The sequence below is a fragment of the Rhinolophus sinicus genome, linkage group LG02 (genome assembly GCF_036562045.2).
Source record: "Rhinolophus sinicus isolate RSC01 linkage group LG02, ASM3656204v1, whole genome shotgun sequence".
Taxonomy (NCBI): domain Eukaryota; kingdom Metazoa; phylum Chordata; class Mammalia; order Chiroptera; family Rhinolophidae; genus Rhinolophus; species Rhinolophus sinicus.
In genome coordinates, this window is record NC_133752.1 from 178,574,932 (window position 1) to 178,598,902 (window position 23,971).

At 37.6% G+C, this 23,971-nt stretch overlaps 1 protein-coding gene across 5 annotated transcripts in view; it reads right to left on the minus strand.

The window, feature by feature from the left end:
* Window positions 1–5,292: 5,292 nt before the first annotated feature.
* The window catches only part of FGD6 (FYVE, RhoGEF and PH domain containing 6), a 93,933-nt gene continuing 75,254 nt past the window's right edge, over window positions 5,293–23,971 (minus strand). For 4 of the 5 annotated variants that reach the window (XM_019732167.2, XM_074326161.1, XM_019732166.2 and 1 more), the window contains 8 exons: window positions 23,441–23,520; window positions 17,240–17,342; window positions 16,600–16,746; window positions 15,548–15,650; window positions 13,679–13,806; window positions 8,837–8,965; window positions 7,925–8,073; window positions 5,293–5,869 (listed from right to left, as the gene is read on the minus strand). In XM_019732167.2, the coding sequence (XP_019587726.2) occupies window positions 5,833–5,869; window positions 7,925–8,073; window positions 8,837–8,965; window positions 13,679–13,806; window positions 15,548–15,650; window positions 16,600–16,746; window positions 17,240–17,342; window positions 23,441–23,520 (876 nt within the window). In that variant the 3' untranslated portion in view covers window positions 5,293–5,832. Of the gene's footprint in view, window positions 5,870–7,924; window positions 8,074–8,836; window positions 8,966–13,678; window positions 13,807–15,547; window positions 15,651–16,599; window positions 16,747–17,239; window positions 17,343–23,440; window positions 23,521–23,971 lie in introns of those variants that run through there. The other variant, XR_012494064.1, reaches the window with a different exon arrangement.

Here is a 23,971-nt window from a genome sequence, read left to right on the forward strand (position 1 = left end):
CTTTGGGGGTTTGTGTATTTGGGGGGGTCAGAGTTCGTGACCTCTCTCTCGGCTCTGCGGTGCGCGCTCTCGGTCGCGCCTGCGCACCAGTGGTGTGGAGAAGCGACGGGAGGAGGTCGTGACGTTCCCTGGATGGAGGGATGAGAGAACCGAGCCTTTCCGAGTTGACTGTCCCCTATCGGCGAGGAGGGAGACTGCCCCGCCGTCGCTGCACGTCACGGTCAGGGCCTTGGAGAAGTCACGTGCGCTTTGCATCCTATTTGCCAAAGGTGGTCGTTTAAGTTTTGAGACGTTTCAGATCTAAGAAATAATAACCTCATCAATTTTGGACCGTTCGGTTTCTAACTGGAAAACTGGGCTGTATTATAGGTCTTACGTTAGACTCGTAGGTTTATGAGAGGACTAACAAGCCTGGGTAGATCCCAGTATTTAAAATCGCTTTCAGTAAAACGACAAGCTGGGGTAGAATCTTGTATAGAAAGGCAGTTTTACTTCTCAACTCTTGGAAGTAAATAGATATAATGGCTAAATGGAGCAAGAATATAATCACGTACAATGCAAGCTTACAGAAGGGTGGTGTTGGTTTTGTTCAGCAGTGTATTCCCAAGCCTATAGGATGGTGCCTGATGGTCAGTAAAGATTTGTGAAATGAAAAGGCTCTGACGGAACATCACATTCTGACAGTGACTGCCTGTGGCACCGAGGTGGGGCAGGAAGAGCTGCCCTGTGTGCAAAGCACTGTGTGGTTTGGACTTTAAGAGAAGGGGTCCTGGAAATTTCTTTCGTATTGATCAGCACTAGAAAGTCACAGATTCAGGCCAGCAACCCAAGTGAGGAAAAGCAAAGGTGCACTGGGAAGCACATTGCATCTGTCATTTCCCTCTGGAAGGAGGCAACTGGGCACAGGAAAAGGGCATGCAGCAATCCTTAACAAGTGGAAATATGCTTTCTGCCATATCCTCTAAAAGTTGGCTGCTGTGGTTTTAGCATCAGTTATGCTGTTTGGTGGTTTTAAGGCAGCCCCTCTTTCCAACCCCCCAAATCCTTAAGGTGGTCCCAAAGGTGAAAGCTGAGAACATATACTGTAGGTCCAACAGAACAAAGGCAGTCAGACCTTTACTCTCAGTGCATAATATGCATGCTTATAGTGATGCTCGTGGTGACTGCTTATCCAATTCATGCAAGTCACCATATGCCAACTTAGTAAAATTTGGAAGTAGAAGCTGTTTTGGGAACATCATTTGTTGGTGAAACAGAGCATCCCCTAATTATGCTTCAGGAAAACAGGCCCATGTGGTTCATCTTTAAATGTGACACTTGAAAAAATTATGGTTTAAAAGACATCACACCAAAAGTAGATAGAAATTTATTTTGCATAATATTATTTACAATGCTAACATTTTATTTATAAAGGATCTATAGCTCTATATGGACAATAAGATAAAAACTTACCACTTTAAGTAAAACGTTTCTAGAAATTAAAAAAAAACAACAGCATTTCAAGATTGGTTAACATGGCATGACTGGCTCATAAAAGGCTGCCCACCTTCATCCCTTCCCCTCCCCACAAAAAAGGGGAATTTGATATATTGAGCCTTTTTGAAAATTTACTACCACCTTTACCTTTAAAAAAAAATTGAAATTACGTATCTCTTTTAAAGGGAAAAGTTATAGATCATAAGGTTTTTCTTTAGAAAATTAAAAGTGGCATAGGCTCGAGAATATTTGTGTATTGGATGCACTGACGAAAAAAGAAATCAAAATTAAAGTAATTTAATTCACACAAATACTGTGTCCAGTGCATGCAAGACATTCTGCCATGTGCTGTGTGGGAATCTCAAGTGAACAAGATACAGTTGCTGTTCTTAAGGCTAGAATGTGATAAGCACCTAAGAACGTTTGTTTAGGAGGTAAAAGGCTATGGGGCATGGAGGAAGGAAAGACTAGATCTAGTCTGAAGGGATAGGGTAGAAAAGGACTAGGATCAACTTCACGAAGTCTTGCATAAATAGCAGTAACGGGGTAGAGGAGAGTGTGAGAAGAAAGCAAATTGAACAGAGACAGGCTGGGTTGGGGTTATGATACCTGACGGAAAGTGTTCCATGCCAAGCCACTGGGAAGCCAGTGAAGGTTGTAAAGAGCAGGGATGAAACTAGGGCAATGCTTTAGAACAGGTGTGTCCAAACTGTTTTCAACGTTTTTTACCAAGGGCCACATGCGGTAAAATACACAAACAGCCAGGCCACTCACTCGAGGTGAAGTACGTATTGCCTCACCTGGTTTATTTAAGTAAACTAAATGTATTTTTGGAATTTGCTGCGGGCCAATAAAAAAATGGATTGCGGGCCGCAGTTGGCCCGTGGGCTGCAGTTTGGACACCCCTGCTTTAGAAGATGACTCTGGCAGTGTTTAAAATGGGACCATGTAAAGAAGGCATTGAATTGGAAGAAACGTTATTCCAATCATTAGGAAGAGGTAACAAGGACTTGAGCCAGGGTCTATGCAGTAACAGAAGGGCAACAAAGATGGAAAGGACCCGAGAGCAATTGCAGAGGGTCCTGCTGAGACCTGGAGGCAGATTCTGGAGCCCAAAATGGTGTTTTTCCAGTACAGAAGAAAATAAACAGATTTGAATGAAAAGTGAGTTGTTTTAGTAATGTAAAGTTTAAAATGCTTAAGAAGGACTCGTGTAGATGCCCCTCTTAGTTGCAAACAGGGCTTTGCAAGGCGATGGAAAGAGTAGGTCAAAGATTGAGGTATAATGAGGGCATTTTGGGGTCTGTGTTTCTGGTGTAGATGACAAGAATCCTGTTTTCACTTGTAGAAGAAACAGATTCAAACAATATTCAACAAATATATTTTCTTAAAACACAGGGTAGGTGTTCTATGAGAAACTGATCTATTAGACATAGTATCTGCCCTCAAGGAGCATAGAGTATAGTAAGAGAAATAGGATTTACCTCTTTGGAAATCCCATTGACTACAAAGGATCTCAAACTTTAAAAACTGAGTACAATGAGAGCACACCCCAAGACATCAATGTACGCTGCAATACTATTTACATTTTAACTAAGTTACTAAATAGCAGGCTTTCCCTATTTCTGGATATAGTCTACCAACCAAATATAAAAACAAATTTGCCTAACAAAACTTTCCACATTGTCTTCATTTGTTTCATTGTAGCTTTATATTAAACAAAGGTTGTTCTGATGATCTTTTTCAGAAATGCCACTACATAGTCAGAATCAAGCTTTTGGATGGAAGAAATAAGTATCTTGGCAAAGAACAATAGGACACCGGGTATATTAGGGCACAGGGTAAGAGAGGTTGGAGAGGTTCAGAAATGTGGGGTGACGCCAAAGATAACCTTTTTCATTTTCCTAGGACTCTGGTGGGTACTCTACATTGATAGCTGCCATAGAGAAAGGAGGAACCCTGGGTGGGGACACACACTCAGAATGCCAGCGGTTCCCCTGGTATAACCTGGCCTCTTGTCTGGGTTATTTCCAGCCTCCTTTTTGGCTTAGTTTTATAACTGCTCTTCTTTCTCCTTATGAATAAAAGGAGATACTGAAAGGGTTTGACGGAAGCACATACAGTATTCTTGGGATCTAGGTATTATATTTTCTCATTTATAGAATGCACCCAATAATACCATTTTTTTTCCTTTAAACTGTTAGCTATCAAGAGATATTTTTCAAAGTAGCTTTATAACAAAATGTATATAATTAGGTTTCTTAGTTAACATTGAATGAGCCAGGTTAAATAAATAATTGATCAGCTTTAGTAAGTTATGAGGATTGATAAGGGGAAAGGGAATGTAATACAATTCCACATTTAAAACATCTTTATGTAGAGTATGGGGGGTGGTAATCTGATACGTCCCCAAAGGTTATTTATAAAACACCCTCCACGGGGCTAAGCCAATAGCTAGTACGATCATACATGAGTTTCACATGTAATTAGGCAAATTACTAGAAGTCTATGCAGTGTTTCTTTTATTTAGATTTATAACTGGTTCTTGATTCAGCCACCTGTTGGAAAATAGAATAGCCTGGCTGATGTTTTTTAAGATTTTGAGGTTTAAGCAAAATCTTGTAGTAAGGTTAAGAGCTCAAGAGGAGGGGGCCAGATAACTGTTTTGCAAAGTGCTAGACCCAATGAAGCAGAAGGAAATACTTTATAAGGTGTAACCTTGGGTCTCCAAAAAGGATATATTGAAAATTGCAGGGATATTAACATGGAAGCCTTATTTACACCACCTTGATTAAAATTAATGAGCTGCAAAGAAGTACTAGTTTACCTACAGCAGCAGAAAGACGAGAGAGATACGTAGCATGTGAGGGTGCAACAGGGTTTAAAATGAGTCCATCAAAACCAACATCGAGAGAAAAACCACAGCAGCCAACTCGAGATTTAAGAGACTCTGGTGCTGCAACAAACAACATTCAAAAGGCTTCAGAAAGGCACTCTAATGCTCTTGGCAGTCACAAATATCACAGTTAATTAGGAAATCCTTTGTGTAAAAGAAAGGAAAATTCTTGTGCTCTTTAATGAAATATTCTATGGATAACCTTACCTTTTAAGACAATTTATATTTAGCTTAATCTCGTTCAATAAATGTATATTATGAACATCAGGAATGACCTTAATCATAGTGTTTCATTTTTCTTTTGCGAATCAATTTTATTTACAACGTAGTTTCTATGATAAACAATAAGTGCACCAGAATTATGAAATTAAGTATTTCCTAATGAGATATACACTGACAATTGGTTAAGGAAATGAAGGCCTTTTTAAAAAATTACTAGGGAAGACATAACACAAAGTGGTATTAAAAACCCTTTAAAAAGAATACAATTTCACTTAATACTGGCTTAGAATTTGTGCTTTTTTGATATGGTAATTCCAGTTCATTTTTTAAAGCACAATATTATAGGAAATGTAACACTCTAGATACAAATACCACCAATGACTTGGGCCCATTAACACTTACAATAGCAAGAGATATTATCTAATATAATGCCGTATTTTACTTTAAAAAGAAATAATACACTTGTGTTGAACTGGTAGCTTTTAAGAAAACATTAGACTTAATGTAAAGGCTATAGAGTTGATTGTGTTCCTCTTCAAATGAAAGCCTCTTGCCTACTCGTAGTTCAGTTAAATAAAAATTCAGGTTCTATCCCTTTGCTCTAATTCCTTGATGATGCAACATTATCTCATGCCAAAAGAGATACATCACAGTAGAAATACTTTAGATAATTTAATGGAATTTCATTTCACAATTACTGAGGTAGAAGTTGGCCATTTGTTTTTCTATTAAAAGATACAAAAAAAATCATCTTAGTTTATTGATTCAAAGACATGCATTTTTGTCATTGGCAGTTTTATAATTTCTAAACCAAACACTGCATGGGAACTTGCTCCTTGATGTGTGTTTTTTATTTGCAAAGACTTACCACTAGTAAGAATGTTATTACAATGTAACACTGTAAACCACATTGAGAAAACTGTGGACTGTGTCACAAACATTTAACATAGTGTACAGTATTAAGATAAGCTTTCTGGTTTCTAAAGAAAAGGTACTTTAGAATTCAGTGTGAATTTCAGAAGTAACTCTGACCATTAAGTAAACATCAAAATTTTAATAAATAACATACATGAAAAAACAAACATTTAAAAAAATTATAATTTCTTATATATTCGATGAAGATTTTAGTTGGATTTATCTTGGCATTGTTCATTTATATAAATTTTCTGTACTGCATTTACTCCTTTATGATGAAATTCAACCCTTTTGGAATCACAGAAGAGATGAAACCAATACTGCTACAATATTGTGCCTTCCTGAAATGCTTCTATCCACCTATTAATAAGAGAAATTCGTTAGATTTATAAAATGCAATTATCCAATATATGTTAAGACAATATAGATAATAGCTGTGCCTGTGACTCCAATTACCCTAACAGTATATTTAAGCTCTCTCCTATAGCAAACTAGAATTCTTTATATATGACACTATCCTTTATTTGGTAATTTGGCCAAGAAATTTGGCCTGAAAAGTGTACTGCTTATTTCTGTAAGGAATGAAGAAAAGGCCATTTCATGTAAAAGCTCTGTGAAGCCCTGACGATTCCATTTAATTGGTTTTGGAAATGGGTATATCTGCAAAGGCCTTTATTTCAACCCTCATTCTGCTTTTAGGAACTCTAGCTGTGTCCCTGTCGCCTTCTCCTTTATCTATAGATTTCTTGGGCATCCAGTTTAGACCTGTTCTAAAATTTTCAATGAAAGGGAATCTAGCATCAAGTCTATTTTCAGGTGATCAAAAATTTGCATGCAATATAAAAGTGTCTCAGTTTCACAGAAGTCTCTCCAAAATCCTTTAGTCTGAAAGTTTTATCTGACAATACACACAGCTACAATTATTCAGAAGACATTTGGAAGTAGTCTCTTTGTACTTCCCTAGTAGTGTAATTACTTCTGAACTTACTAGGAACATTTGAAATCACTCAATTTAATCAGTAAAAGCAGCCGATATATAATAGATTCAATTCAAATATGAAGGACAGAATTTTCAAAAATTTACATTTTAAATGCAAATGGCATATAAATCATACCATAAAGAAGGCTTTTAGAAAGCCAAAATTTTCCATTGAAATTAACACATTTGAATATTCTATAATGTGGAAAGAAACCCCATATGATGTTAATAACCTCAGAGAGAAACTTATAATTTAGCCTTTGTGAATTCTAAATTCAAGTAAGTTACAAGTTCGATGATTCCCTTCACCTAACTACAATCAATCCTGTCTTGCAGTGATTTCTATCTTGTCAGCTTAAAGATAAAAGCAAAAGGTGTATATTCAAAAGCATACAGATGAAAATGATGAGAACCATATCTAAGAGTATTAGGGCGATTACTATTTTATCTGAGTAATTTTTATAGAAAAAATAGGTAAGTGACATAATTTTAAAATATTCTTCAGTACCCAAAAGGAATGATTTGGAGTAACGACTATACAGGACTGGATACTCTAACATAGACTGGAAAACAAAAAAGTATTTGTAACATTGTACCAGATTAATTTTCAGGAACATATGTAATTCTGGGAATTCTAACTGCCTTAAGCAATGACAAACCTTGCTTATTTAAAACACTCTTTCTTATCAGCATGCACTTTTAAAGCCTATTCAAAAAATATGAGCACCTCTTAATACAAATAAAAAATGTGTTATTTTGTGAGGCCAAAATAAAAATCAAATGAAAGAGAGGTGAACTGAACTGTTTTATTCAGAAAGGACCTCCATTTCAGAGATAAAGTTGCCCTGTGTTAAGCAACCTCATGACATCTAAATAAATATGCTTGTTGGAATTTTGAAGAGATGGTTTCAGTCTTTACCATCTAAAATGATATCCATTTCCTTCAACTCAGTCATTGGAAACAGCATGGGAGCCTCTTAATGTGTTTGACCTTTTTCCCAAAGAAGCAAGTTAGCAAGCAGCTGTTCAAACGCCCTGCTGTTCCCCGGCATAATAGAATCATTGGATTGCCAAATCCTGGAATGTTTCAAGAGAAGATTCTTACCCTCAATGAAGGAGAGGTCAAATACCTCAGCTTCCCTTCTTTTCAGCAGAGCAGCACCACGCTGCTTCCTCGGAGGTCATGTGTACACAAAATATTTTGGACAAACTACCTATTTTCTTTCCCCCTCTGCCTCCTGAAAATACTCCAGATACTCTTGCCTGTCTTTAGAAACAATTCTAAAGAGTTTGAATAATATCTGAATAACCTGGATCTCTGATTTAAATTTTTGGTTGTCCCCATCGATGAAAGCAGGTTATCTTAAAAATCAATCATTTTAAGTCAACACCTCAAACTTGCATGCATAAAAGAAAAATACCTCTAAATTACTTACTTCTGAGCCGAGTGAGAATCATCTGCTTTGAATACATAAAATACCATGTTTTTGTGCAGTAATTGAAATACTCTAGACTCTGAATTCTCATCTTTGACTTGAGTTACAGTGAATCCTAGTAAAGGCTGACTTTCCAAAGCCGCCACGTCCTAATTTAAAAAGACACAAAGGGTGATGGTTTCTAAAACTGATACAAAATTCAGGTTTGCAAACTCTTGATCTCTATAGCCCTAATTTAATTTCATATACACATTATACACATATATAAAACAGTACTTCCAGCAACTTAATTCATTTTTCACTTATTCAACAATATTTATTGTGCTGTCCGCCTCCCCCACTTACCCCAGGAGCCAGACACTATGCTGGACAGTTTTCAATGCGTTCATATCCATTGAATTTCACATTTTATTTCCCTACAACCACAGGAGGTTACTATACTACTTTCATTTTATGGATGCAGAAAATAGAGCTCATAGGATGTTGGAACACAAGGTGAGCAGATGGGAGAGATGGGTAGTTTCGGAGCAAACAGCCAGAAACTGTTTATAACCCAAAGGAGGTCTAGCTTATTTGTGCTGATGCTTGATCAATACAATCTAGGGATAGTCAAGGGAGTGTCATCCAAGAGAGATTGGCAGAAAGGATAAGAACCTCTGCCTTTAATGAGGTAGATAGTAATCACATGACACCAAAAAAACTTAACATCTTAATACTACGGAAAATTCCTATTATTTTTGGGTAAGAGCTCTAGGAAAAACACACTGTTCACATTAAAAGTAACAGCAACAACATCTCTCTCCAAAAACAAAACAAAAAAATACACAAAACAAATAAATACTGTAATAGTTTCTAGTTGGCATTATAAAACAAGACCCCCCAAATTACTCATCTTTAGATTTCAGATCTTACCTCACTTGCAGCATATGTATATAGCACTTTATTTTTTATGACAAACCACAAGTGTTTCCAAGGTTTTTTACTGCCCTTTGATCTGTACAAATAGCCACTCATAGAAGAATCTTCTGTATTTGCTGAGACCTAGATAAGAAAACCCCATGTATAGTTAATGATTTTCAGACAAAAACAATTTAAAATAACAAAATTGCTTTTGATCATTGGTTCTGAAAGTAATAACCATAATAATAATGTTTCAGAATGAAATTGTTTATTTTCAAAATCTGCTCTGGTACAAATTTAATAGTTGCCATTACCATGAGCATAAAAACGCGTCCTTTTAGAAGCAGTTCTGGAGTTGTACCTGGTTTGCATGTATGTGTTTCTTTGTGGGATTGCCTTTGTTTTCTGGGTTGCCAGAAGAAAAATAATTCCAAAGGTCAAAAATGTTTTGTTTTTAAAGCTGTATTTTGAGGACTATGTGTTGTTTATTGCTCTTCTTATTCTGAGGTGTTAGCGACAATGACGTAAAACTTTGTCACTGAAATAATGTTTTGGACTTCTAAAAACTGTACCAGCAGAAAAGTAAATAGAAAATTCTATTATTAATGGTAATTTTTTTAATGGTAATTTTAAGGATCCGTTTCTGCTGCCTGAATTTTGGTCTGAAAGAAAATAAGCCTGTTTTACTTCATAAAAGACTGAAAATGTTTTAATCTCTAGGCACAAAGATAAACTTTTAGTGTTTATAACCCAGCATTTAAAACTTTTTTCTTTTTTTTTGAATACAGTTAACAATAGAGCTATTAGAAGTTCAAAGGCAGCCAGATGGCTCAGTTGGTTAGAGCGTGAGCTCTCAACAACAAGGTTCAGTTCCCATGCATGGGATAGTGGGCTGCGCCCACTGCAACTAAAGATTGAAAATGGCAACTAGACTTGGAGCTGAGCTGCACCTTCCACAACTAAACTGAAGGACAACAACTTAGAGCTGATGGGGGGCCCTGGAGAAACACAGTTCCCCAATTAAAAAAAAGCCAAGGTCAGGAATTGCCTTATTAGTGGTATGGTGAACAGACTCTTAAATGGCTCCCATGACTACTGCCTGATAGTCCCACATTGCACCATCTCTTCCCCTTGAGTGTGGGCAGGACCTATGACTTGTTCCTAACCAACAGAATATGGTGAAGGTGATGGGATGTCACTCCCATGATTGTTACATTATATAAGGCTCCATCTTGCTATTCGATAGCTCTAGACTTTCTCCCACGCTGGCTTTGAAGAAGCAAGCAGCCATCTTGGGAGGTCTGTGTACCAAGGAGCTGAGGACACCCTCCAGGTAAAAACAAATTAAGAGGCCAGGGTCTTCAGTCTTACAACTGTACGGAAATGAATTCTGCCAACTACCTGGAGGAGGATGAAAGTAGACCCTTCCCTAGTCAGTCTCCAGGAAAGAACTCAACACTGGCCAATTATGGCCCTGCAGAGATCCCAGCTAAACTATGCCTGGACTCCTGAGATAATAAATGTATGTTGTTTTAAGCCACTAAGTTTATGGTAATTTATTTGTTTTAAGCCACTAAGTTTATGGTAATTTATTACATCGCATTAGAAAACTAATACAGGTGGGCTCTATGGATTTTAAAAGTATATCTTTAATCATGTAGTAACTATTCATTTCATATAAACTTCATGAAAAGGATATATTATTGTTTCATGGAAAAAAAAATTTTCTTTTTTTGTATTTCATGGAAAATTTAATATCTAATGTTAAATTAGAAATGTTTGCTAAGGGCAAGTAAATTTTTTTTTTAAGATTATTATTTTTTTTTTAATTGGGGATGAGGAACAGGACTTTATTGGGGAACAGTGTGTACTTCCAGGATTTTTTTCCAAGTCAACTTGTTGTCCTTTCAATCTTAGTTGTGGAGGGCGCAGTACAGCTCCAGGTCCAGTTGCCGTTGTTAGTTGCAGGGGGCGCAGCCCGCCATCCCTTGGTGGGAGTCGAACTGGCAACCTTGTGGTTGAGAGGATGCTCACCAACTGAGCCATCTGGGAGCTCAGCGGCAGCTCAGCTCAGGGTGCCATGTTCAATCTTAGTTGCAGGGGGCAGAGACCACCATCCATTGCGGGAGTCGAGAGGTCGAACCGGCAACCTTGTGGTTGAGAGCCCACTGGCCCATGTGGGAATTGAACTGGCAGCCTTTGGCATTAGGAGCATGGAGCTCTAACAGCCTGAGCCACCGGGCCGGCCCCAAGTGCAAGTAAATTTGTATAAAGAAATAACATCCTTGTAAAAGATTACCAAATAATTTTTTTAAAATTAGAATGTTTATGTTCAAATGAGAATTTTGCTTAAAATGTGGTTACATTGGGATACTACTAAGTACTTAGATTAAATGTTACTATATTGCTCAAAATATTTTGCCCCTGAAGCTGAAGTAGAATAATATTGAATATCAACTATAATTAAATATAAATAAATAAATAAATAAAGTCACAGGATGTAAAGTACAGCATAGGAAATATAGTCAATGGAATTGTAACAGCTACGTATGATGTCAGAAGAGTAGGAGACTGGGAGGGGGGTTATCACTTTGTGAGGGGTGTAAATGTCTAACCATTATGTTGTTTTGTACACCTGAAACTAATAAAAAATTAAAAATATATATTTTATATGTTACTCTTCTGGAATATTTTAGAATTAGTTTATTAACCATACAAGATCAATCACAATATTGAATAGTCATGCGTAGTCCTCTATTATTTTTTTTAAATAAAATCACCTGACTCACAAAAGTTTCCTTCCAATGATCTGATTTAAAAAATAAATCAAATCCAACTCAAGAGATAATAGCCTGCCATTACTAAGGGTTTGAGGCTCTGAATTTAATTCTAAGAGGAATTTCTAAAAATGTATTGAACACTGTTAGAATAAGAACACAATGTCCCAATTCCTCAAAAAGTTAAACATAGAATTACCGTATGACAAACAATTCCACTCCTAGGTACATAACCAAGACAAATGAAAACATATGTCCACACGGAAATTGGTACATAAATGTTTACAGCAGCATTATTCATAACAGCCAAAAGGTAGAAACAACCCAAATGTCCATCAACAGATGAATGGATAAATTGTGGTATATACATACCAAGGACAGTATTCAGACACAAAGGGAAACAAAATCCTGATACATGCTGTAACTTTAATGAACCTTGAAAACACTGTGCTAAGTAAAAGAAGCTAGACACAAAAGATCACATATTGTATGAGTCCTTTTATATGATATATCCAGGATAGGAAAATACAGAGACAGAAAGCAGATTAGTGGTTCCCAGGGAGTGGAGAATGGGGTGGAGGGAGACTGATTGCTTAATGGGTACAGGGTGTTTTTATGGGGTGATGAAAAAGTTTTGAAATTAGAACAATATGGCGGTTGCACAACATTGTGAATACAATAAACACCAGTGAATTATATACTTTAAATTGGTTAATTAAATGCTATGTGAACTTCACCTCAATTAAAAAAAAAAAACAACAGACAAAAAACTCAGCTTCCCAAGGAGAATCCTTTGACTTTTATAGCATTTAACTGAATAAATTAATTTCCCCAGTCTGACTGCAAAGAAGTGGTTCTCAAGATTTAGCATACATGTGAATCACCAAGACGGCCTATTCAAGTTTCTGATTCTGCAGACACTGGGTGGGGCCTAAGAACCTGAATTTCTAATCAGCTCCCACGTGATGGTGCAGCTGCTGTTCTGGAGGACGCTTTGGAAACCAGTGCAGTAGAGGGAGAAAGGGCTGCCGTTAGGAAGCAAAGGTTTGAAAGTGAAGGCCTGTTTGTGTAGGTGGGTGGAAAGGTGTATGAAATGGGACTGGAGTTAGGCTGAGGACAGTCCAGACTATAAAGAGTTCTGCAACCAATGCTGTGGGATATAGACTGAAGAGAGGAGCAAATGTAAGAATTACATTTACAAACTGTGACATCCGCATGGAGAGGAGAAACATTACAGAGAACTCAGTTGACGAAGAACCTTGAAGTTCCTAATGTCAATCAAATTAGATTCAGGAGCTGAGTGATGGAAGAGAGAGTTTAGAAGTATTAAACTGGCTTAACCAGTTTCATCTGAAACTTACTATTTCACGAGATTGGCTATTGATAACTTCGTAGTATTTCAATTGCCATAAGAAACATGATCTTGGTGAAGTTTTTAGAATTGTTTGCTTCCACACTCCATGGTAGAACACTTCCACAGTAACCAAGCAAGAGAACAAAACTTAAAACTCTACTCTGCTGGCCCTAAAACTAGCACAGGTAGAACTAATTAACAACTAATCCAAGTGGGAGTGACCAGAAAGGCAGTGCCGTCTGACCTCTGACACTGGCTTTATGAACACTTGAATTTGAGGAACTGCACTAGGATATCAGTGAAGTCTGTGGATTACGCCCATGGCAGGTCTAACTGTGCAGGCTATTTATTATCACTTTTTAAAATTTTCTTTTCAGTTTAAAGGAAAGACAACCTACTATTAGTAAATATTCCATAGACTTCTTCCCTTTGGTGTCTCCTCAAAGTAATTTTAAAAATTCCTGTGTGTCCAAGTTATCTTTATTTTCTAGAGAATATTGCTATAAAATATTCTCTCAACCTTTCAACAGCCATTTTCTAAATGACTCAGGTCATATGGGAGACCAAGCAAGATAATGAGGCATCAGCCACACCCATCACCAGTATTAAAATTCGGGTCTTAATAGTGGGAAATGACATCTTCCTTTATGGAAGAAAAACTGCATTATATGCATATGAATAATTCAGCCTCTATCAGGTTGCAAGTTTAATGGAAACACTTACTTCTTTGAGAGCAGCTGGAATTTTTTTCTGTTTCCTCCCTGATGGAATACTGTGTAAGACTGAGGATAAGGCACTTGTAGGTGATTTGTGATTTCCGGGAGATCCGATCTTAGGAGAGTGCTGGTGAGCTAAAAGAAACCAGGTACATTTATGTAGCGAATGGTAACCATTCTGCAATTCAATTTAATTCAAGTCAATAAACATGACTGCATAAAACATCCATGGAAGAATACTGAAGAAACTGGTGACACAGGCCTCCAGATGGCCAGAAGCTGAGTGGGAGAAAGACTTTCCACTGTCTATGATATTATACTTTTACCAACACTAAGCCATGTGAAAGGATTACCCTTTTGTGCCTTTAGAATTCTGAAACACGTTACTGTACTGCCAACTTAAAAAAATAAATTAAAAAAACTTCCCCCCGACTTAAAAAAAAATTTAATAACATCGTTTAATATCTAGATACATGACCAAACAATATTACAGTGAACAAAGTGCTAGAAAATGAGCTGTAAGTCAAGATGAGGAAGCAATTAATTTGGACTATAGACGTTCAGGAAAAGCTTGAAAGAGAATGAGCTGTTTGAGTTGGCCATTAAAGTATAAGTAAGAGTTTGCCAAGCAAAAACAGGAGGAAGAAGGCTCCATGAAGAGAGGTCAGTATAAGCAAAAGCAGAGGTATTAAATTAGATCATCTATTTGGAGAATAATGAGATTGGGGGAAAAAGGCCTGTTCTAAGGAACCTGGGCTGTTGTTCAGGCAGTGGGAAATCAAAGGCCTTTTAAGCTGGGGAGTGACATGAGCAGATGAATTTAGAAAAATAAATCTGATAGTAGGAAGGAGGAAGGATTTGCTGTGGGAAAACCTGTTAGGAAATTACTACAGCAGTCCAGATGAAAGGTAATGAAGGCCTTATTAGGGCTGAGATGAAATCAAGAGAAACGTTTTTAAAGATAAATTTGACAAGATTTACTGACCAAATGGGTGTTGATGATGCAGGAGGATTCAAAAATGAATTTTGAATGTTTGCAGCCTATATTATATACCCAGAGAAGAAGTGAAGGAACACAAAGGCTGGCAAAGGATGAGATGGGAGTGTCTTTTTGGAAAATGTACATAGACAATAACCAACTAAATATACAGATTCTGAAATAGCATGTTCTTTAGTTTTATTCACTTGAGATATTTTCATTTGCTAATGAAAAGCTATTCTTCGTGGAAATGAAGGATAATCTTTTTAAAATTCAGATCCTGTAAGTTTCAGGAATCTAACTAAAGATCTCTTCCCAAAATAGAGACCTGAGCAGTACTGCTAGCTGCATTCATCTTAACTGCAGAGATGGATACCTGCAAATAACGAGTAGGCAAATAGATTTATCATTTTGTATTTGGTGAAAAGCTGCACATTTAGATATACACTAGAACCTCACTAAATCAGTCCAAGTGATTAGAATTAGGCTAACAGAGTGCCACCCAATATATTTCCATAGAGAATTACTTTACAAATAGATAAAATGATTTGTGATGAGCACACAGTTGTAAAACTAGGAATTTCAAAATTACTTAAAAGTTAAAGTTCCCTTTTAACTGTCTGAAACATTTCATCCTATAATTACATTTCTATAATTACTATTCTTAGCAAAAGTGTTTTCAGAGTAAAAATAAATTTCCATCCAACCTCTCTTGGGAATACCATAAAATATGAGTTAAGAGAGCTTAACTAAATTAAGAAAGCAAAATACTCAGTGTTTTGAGATGAGTATCACCAATCATATTGCTAATGTGTCTAAGATGATTCTTTCAGAAGGTTGTTTGAAAACATCTGGGGAATAAAGGAAGTTTTGGTTAAATCTTTACTTATATATTACCTAATTTCTGCAGTTCTTGGAAACAATGTTCACATACTCTTGCTGGTTGATTTTTCAGGTAATCTAAGCCATACTTATTTGATGAACAAGCTTGGCATACAATCTGAAAACACATTGGAATTATTTAATTTAGAATAACCTTTGTATCCAAACCACCAGGTATGTTACAATTTATAGTGCTACTTTTCAAAACCTTTTTACAGTCACTGAATCTCAATAACAACTCTTACGAGTTCCATATCACACCTGAAGATGTAGAGGCCACAGATTACTATGGAGTGCTTACTACATGAAATAATACTAAAGAATTAATGTGTGCGAAATGTTTGGACAGTGCCTGGCGTACAGGAAGTCCTGGGTCAGCTGTATTATCATTGCTGTCATGGTCATCACCATTGCTGTCACGACAACCACCTCTGCTCCCCAATACCAAGGGTCTGGCCCTGTACTAAATGCTCTCTGAATAAGACCTCATTTAACCTTTACAGTGACTCGCCGATGTCATGGTTACTATGCTCATCTTACTAATGAGGTCATGAAGACTTAGAAACATCACTAGTGACAACTTCAACATTGAAAGTTCCTCTATTAAATTCAGCAGGTCCTTGAATAACGTCATTTCATTATGACATCGAAGAGATACCATATCAATTAGCCTATGGTAAAATTGGTTTCATTATGTCATTTCCCTTAAAGTTGCAGAACCTATCCGTGAAGATAAGTGAGGACTTCTGTACTTACTATCTAGATAAAAGCAGTTTAAATAATTATCAGTAAATTTGAAGGTCTATTTAATTGTGATTTTTTTTTTAATGAAAATTGTCTATTATTGACATTCTCAAGTAACCTTAAGGTAGGAGGGGTTAAGTTCTCCAACAAGATTGTTCCATGCCTAAATATTTAGAGAAACTACCATCCAGGATTCAGTATCTTTTTTTTTTTTTTTTTTTTAACCCCCTTACAATGGTTTACAAGGAGAAATACATTTCCTCACTAGGTACTGCCTGGAGCTATTAAAAATCACAATGGAGATGGGTGTTATCCTGTCCAACCTTTCCGCAGGCCCGGCAGTGGTGTCGTCTCCACGTCAGAGTAAATTCACTTGTGCAGATCATACACATCGTGGCTCTGGTATCAGGAACCCAGATGGGAGCCTTTGATCCAAGGGGACTAACTTCCTCTTTATTTTCTGAGTCAGCCTGTGGAAGAAGGACTTCTGATTATCTCCATGCACACTAACTGCTACAGAATCAAGTCTTTTCTTTAGCAGTGGCGGCTCACAATGCTGAGGGTGTCACTAAGGATATGGGATGAAATATGCGCCGTTATCTGTTTCATGTTCTCAGGATATTAAGATGAGCTACAGTCTTAACAATCCTCTAATGTGACATTAACTTAAAAAGATGCCTGTGGCAGTGCAATGACAGCTGACATGTTTCCTTAAATTATGCTGCATTTTCTAAGTTTTCTACAATAAGTTTTGATAACTAGAAAAAAATATGAATATGCTACATACTATCATAGACCTGCAGTGACATATTCATTGGATAAATATTTTAGCTCTGAAATTGCATACACACCTCCAATCCTTCTGTAAAACACGGGTTGCTTTTCTAAATCCCTGGGAAAAGTTTCGTTAAGGAAAAAAGTGAAATGCATTGAGAAAAAAAAAAGAAAAGGAAAAGACAGTACCTCATCAAGACTCCTACTAGGACAGAATGTGATTCTTTTCTTGGCGTACTCTTCTATTGACCTGGAAATCGCTCCTAGCCATTCATCCCTTTCTGTGGCAGAACTGTTGGGGGCAAAAGAAGTTTCCATCAACCAGATGTCAGCTTTTATTCTTGGCCGTTTTCTCCCTTCTTTTACTTCTCCCATGGCAACAGAATCCACCATCCTCCAACAAAGCTGATGTCAGGCAGCAACTCGGAGGTTTATGTGCACAGTCAGAGCAGACAGTAGGGAACACAGGGCTTGTTAGTAAACACAATGCTTTCTTTCCTTTCCAAAAGTACCGCTTTTGACTGAATGGCGTTTGAAGTCTCCTTTGAAAGTATTTTTGTGTGCTTTACGGGCTATTCACACAATTAATAATCATGATTATTTATATAGCCAAGAAGTTTCCCTGAGATATAATCCTAGAATTTAAAAATATTCCAAGGAATAAAGTTTCAAACCCAATGCACAGACTACTAAATATTTTTAGGTTACTAACTACTACTAAAATTTTGTAGAATGGGCGGTGGGTTAAGGAAACATATTTTTGGTGATCATAAACAGATATTTAAGGGAAATAACCTGTAGTTATTAGGGTGCCTCTACCTATTCAGCTCATCACATTTTCTGTTCCTACCCTCAGTTCCTTAGGGGCTATGATTCAAACCTAAATGGAAATGGGCCAAGTAGGGGGAAAGCCTGTTTAGAAAAAGGCATTCTTGTTCTGCTTTTGTACAACCACACCTCTTCCCAAAACGCCTCTGTGGTAAGTCCAGATTGTCACTGGTATCAGCACATTTTGCTTTGCACACCCAAGGGGGAGAGGCACAATTTAATGTGGGGGGGGGGAGGGAGGAGAGAGAAAGAGGGGAATTTATCAATTTAAAACTCTATCATAATAACAATTGTCACCCCAATAAATTAAAAAAAAAGAAAACTCTATCATAATAAAATAAAATCCATCATAATAATGGGAATGTGATTGTGTAAGAAATTGTGTATTTTTCTTAGAGAGGCGTACTGAAGTATATAGGAGTGAAACGACCTCATATCTGCAATTTGTTTTAAATTACTTTAGAAAATAGGAAAATTTGTGGCAGAATATTCTTGATGATTTTTGAGTCTGGGTAACTGAATATGCAGTTTCTAATTTTAAGTCTATTTGAACTTTCATTCCAAAATATTTTATTAATAAAAGTTTATATACAAAAGCAAATAGAAGAAAGTTATGCAACACTGAATAAGACACTGAAAGCATGTGTATGGCTGTGGTTTTTGAACTCCTAAATGATATTTTTAAAATGAAAAATTGTATCATAAATAATGGTTCAAATAGGCCTATTTTGTTGCATTTCGATGAACCCAGAAAAGGTCAAGGAGATACTAAAAAACTACATATCTTCCTCACAATAATCATTCTTAGAACGTACCTTCTTACTAAATGACTTAAATGCCATTTCAAATTTGCACTCAGGGATATTAAAAGGTAGAAATCCAGTTTACAAATGAAAATTTAAAACTAGTATGTTTCTCAAATTTGCATTATCTACTAAAACTAAATAAAATAGAAACAGTTCCTATCTCTCCAAAACAAATAAAACCTGCCTCAGTTTACCTCCACTATTCTACCATTACTGTCACAATAGCTGACATTTACTTAACAATTCCTACACGTCAGCCAACTGTGCTAAATGCTTTGCAAATGTCATCATATCTCATCCTAGAGCTACTCCATGGAATATATATTGGATCTTACACACCCCCATCCCAACATCACCACCATCACCATTTACAGATAAGGAAAGTGAGGATTTGAAATGTTAGATAATTTGTCTTAGATAACTGACTACTATATGATGAGTTGGTATCAGACCAAGTGTGGCTAAGGGTTGAACCTTTCACCACCACGTCAGCTCTGGCCTCTGTCCATGTTCTCTGAAGAACTGCACTACGGGAACATATGCTCAGGCTTCCAAGTAAACATTCATAAAATATTACTGTCTATCCCTTCCTTTCTCCCTCCCTAACTTTTCACTGGAAGAAGTAACAGAAAGCAGAGAGGCAGATGGCTAATTTGAGAATTGCTGTCTGATTTTTCTGGAGCACTGAGAGTATGTGGAATGTGATTCGACTGTGCAAATCATGTCACATATGCTGTTCTTTCATTTAATCATTCCTGGCGCTCTCTTGTGTGGGGTTCTGCCAAAACAATGTTTACCAGCTCTTGATAACACATTTCTCACATACCACACACATTTGCCCACAGCACTGAGTGGAGACATTCTAGCTCTCCTTTTTTTAAACATGGTTAGCAGAAGAAATTAGCATCTTCCTCGGATCAAAAAACAGTTAAACCAAGTATCCTTTTCTTTATGGAATGTACACATTACCAGAAAGCAAATTTGTATTCAATAAGCACCACTGTTCCATTGCTTGGGATGAATTTCAAGGGGAAAAACTCTCCAAAAGAAGGATTTCTGGTGTGTTAGACATCGTCACACCATTTACTACTTGTGTTTAACACGCTACTCTGAGGTTCAAAGGCCACATTGCTTTAATTCAATTTATTTGAGTAACATTTACTGGGAGCCTACGAAGGGCCAAGTACTAAGTCACGAACTGAGCACACAAAATACACCTTACTTGTAAGGGCGTACATCTAATTGAGGTGAGACATAGAACCAAGTAGTTACCATATGGTATAATAAATGCAAGGTAGATAGGTAACAAAGAAGTAGTCAATTACCTTATGTAGATAGGAGGGAAGGCTTTGCAGAGTGACGACTAAGAGAAGATTAGCATTATAGGAGTTTGACAGGGAACTCTTTAGTCTCTCTGTGCACCCTCCTTCAGTCTCCGAGCTTTGGTTAGTTAGCATCTCTAAGCTGAGGACTCCCAAATACATGCCTCTAGTCCAGGATTCCTCCTGACATTCAGATCCTTACATAAACTGCCTCCATGATGGCTCCATTTGGATGACTCAGAGGTACCTCACTTTCAATACGGACATCTGAAACTAAATTCCTGATTTCTCCCCCAAAGCTGCTCCTCTCCCAGTGTTTCGTATCACAACGAATGACACCATTATCCAATACATTATACAAGCTGGAGACTCACTCTCGATGCCTCTCTTATCCCTTATTAGCCTTCTCCTTTAGTTCCCCTCCCAAACCATTCTTTACAAAGCAACCAGATTATTTTTTTTTTAAATGCCAGTCTGATTACATCATTCCTTTGTATAAACCTTCCAGTGGTTTCCTGTGGCTCTTAGGCTAAAAACCAAAATCCACAAGATGGTTCTGCAAAATCTATCTCTCTGTCCCTCCAGGCTTATCCTGGGTCACTTTCCCTCTCATTCTGTGTTCATGCCACACCAGCCTTTCAGCTCTTTGAATACACCATGTCTCTTTCCACCTCAGGACCTTCAGACACATTGTTCCTAATGACCAGAAGCCTCTTCCTTTCCTCTGCCTAGCTATCCAACTCCTATTTAGCCTCCATAATTCAGTAGACACAGCAGGTCTTTGGGGAAGCTATCCCTGACTGCCCTTTCTCCACCAAATCTAGTTCAAGGTCCTTTGTTTTACAGCCTCATAGTACCTGGTAGTTTTCCTATATACTACTAAATCATAATAGTAATTGGTTGTATTAATATTTGCTAAGTGTGTGTCTTTCCTAATGGACTGTAAACTCAGGCAAGCAGGGCCTTTTTAATTCCCCACTGTATCCCGATGCCTGGCCCGGAATAGAGACTTCATATTATTTATTGAACAATGAATGAATTCCAGGCAGAGGTAGCTGCCTGTGCAAGGCAGAAGGATGTAAAGTAGGCTGGTGTGCATGGAGAATCACAAGCAGATCCATGCTTTCATGGGGGTGGAGACAGGGAGAGTGAATGGAGATCAATCAGGCTGGGGAGGCAGATGAGAACCAGATCATAAGAGGCCTTCTTATCCCCTTTTCACATGTTATACAGTACTTGCCTTACTGTGGCTGGGGAAACGCAGAAGGAGAGCGTGGGTCGCTGCGGCATTCAATTGTGTTAGTTCCCTTTCCCCTGGGCCACCTTAATCCTCCCTTGGCAATTCCCTTTTCCTTTATCAAGGACTTTCCAGTTTTATTATCATTTCTCCTGTAGACCCCACATTCAGTCCATCAGCAATCCTATTGGCTATTCCTGATTCTGACCACTTCCCACCTCTTTCGTCCAAGACACAATCATCTGTGGCCTCCAATCTGATCTCCCAACTTCTACTCTAGTCTCTGGTGACCTATCTTCTACAAAGCAGACAGTGTGCTCTTTTAAAAATATAAATTGACCGCATCAATCTTTTGCTTAAAAACCTCAATGTTTCCCATCACACCTGAAAATCCAATGACCTTACTGAAATCTAAGAAGCCAATCTGGAAAAACAGGGACATCCAGGTATCCACCAATTGGCAACCAAAGAAAGAAAGATTTACCATCATTTGCTGAGTTGTTTAATTTTTAATGAAATAGAATTCTGTTTTTACCAAAGTACATTTTTAGTTAGGAAGCGTAAGTACCATTGCAAACTTGACTTTCCTATAGGCATTTCCTCTTTGGATCTTTGAAAAATAACTTTCTTGATTTTAAGAACCAAGTTTAAGTATTTGCCAGGAGCCTGATGTACAGGGACTTGGTGTTCTTTGCACTTTTGTTCAAACTCAAAAAAAGGAAAAGAAAAAAAAGGTCAGCGCTCTGGCTGGGAGCTGGGAAGCATCTGACAAACCCTGAAAACAGGTATTTGTCTTCTCCCGCCATCCTGAGATCGGGCGTCAGGCAGCAGTGGCCATTCCATTTCAGAAGAGTGACGTGACCCAGGGAGCTAGCTGTTCTGTGGTCCTCTGATTTGGGGAAGTCAGACATTTGGTCTGAGTCCTTAACGTCCATGGACAAAGGCAGTATTATTATGATTGAAAACATAAATTTAGTGTCAGATACATCTGGGTTCAAATTTCAGCTCCACTACTTACTAGTTGTATAACCTTGGACTTTTTTTTTAACCCCTCTGAGCCTCCATTTTTCTCATGTGGAAGGGTCAAGACAATACCTACTCCACTAGCTATCATGGAAAATAAAAGAGAAAATAAATATAAAACATTTAGCACCATGCAGAGAAATAAATGGTTCCAGTTACGACTCTAGCTACTCCCAGACCGTACTTGATTTTCGTGGTTTGGACAGAGCTATAGGCAGGGTGCGTGGGTCCAACTCCTGGCCCTGCTACTTAATAGCTGGGTGGCTTCTCTCACCATAAAATGGGTGTAATAATAACTTACCTTAAAAGGTTGTTGTGAAGATTTAATGAATTAATACACAGAGGGTACTTAGAATAGTGCACAGCACAAAGTAAGTGCTACAAAAGTATTTGCTACTATTTTTATTACATCAAAGGTTAGATCTGAGAGCCATCTAGACTCGTTACCCAGTCCCAGAAGTGGAGAGCATGCTATGGCTATTGGCGTCACCCCCTTCACCAGTCAAATCCTGCCAAACACCCACTTCTGCCACTCAGCCAATAACTCAATAATGTATGTTTATGACTCATACAGCTTCAGGGTTTTTTAAGGATTTTATTTACATTACAGTAAGGTGGTTTGATTTACACATAAATCACTGCAGGTTCCAGTTTGAGGCAATGCGGTATCGTAAACAATAGATTTAAAAGCGAAAAACTTCTACTTGTATCTTGACTTTGCCAGCTAGGTATCCTTAAGACAGCAACTCAATTTTTCTATAACTTAGTCTTCCTTATTTTTAATGAGATGACACGTACCTCGTAAATTTATATCCCTTCAGTGTTATGTGAAAACTTCCTAGTAAACGATAAAGCACTAGATGTTTTTAAAAACATTCAGTGTTGTAAAAAGATTTGAAATACTCACTTTTAAAAAATGATGACCAAAGCATTTTTCAGCATTATTATTCTATTCAGAGAAACATTTTTATCATTGTGCTTCTAGCACACTATTGCAGCAGCTCTCAGACATTTTACCTACATGGTGAATCAAGAGAAAAATGCACGGTATCCAGAAAGAAAAGAAGGGAGAAAAGATAAGTCTAGTAGGTAACCTAAATGTAAAAAAAATGCTGGAAATGTCTGACCCTGTAATACTGGCAAATGCTCATCTATACATATTTGTTTAATTTACCTGGCTGAGAGAATGAAGGAACGTTCTACACTCTCAATCTTTAGTTCATTCTGATATGCTTCTTGGGTGGGTTTTTTAACCTGGAAGAAAGCAAAACAACTTGAGCAAACTCACCCTGTTGAAAATCTCATTTCTGAAACACAGCTAGTTGCCCAATGTTTTGACTGCTGACATCCTCCTCCATCACCACCTCCACCACCACCACCACCACCACCACCACCCTTCGTATCCAGCTTTATCTACCATTACTCTCCCTCATCTACTCTCTGCTCCAGATGAATTTAAATACCTACATACACACAGGCCCAACTTTCCCACCTTCAAGCCTTTCTCTTGGAATGCCTTTCCCCACATCTCAGCATGACCAAATGTGATCTATTCTGGCTCTTCCTCCAAAAAGACTTCCTAGTTCTCCCTCTTTCCTAGCCGCCATCAATCCCTCCACCACATCCCACTAAAAACTGCACGTTCTTTACTTTCTGAACTCCCAACCAAAAACTCTAACTGTGCCTTTATAGTAATGCTTATTAC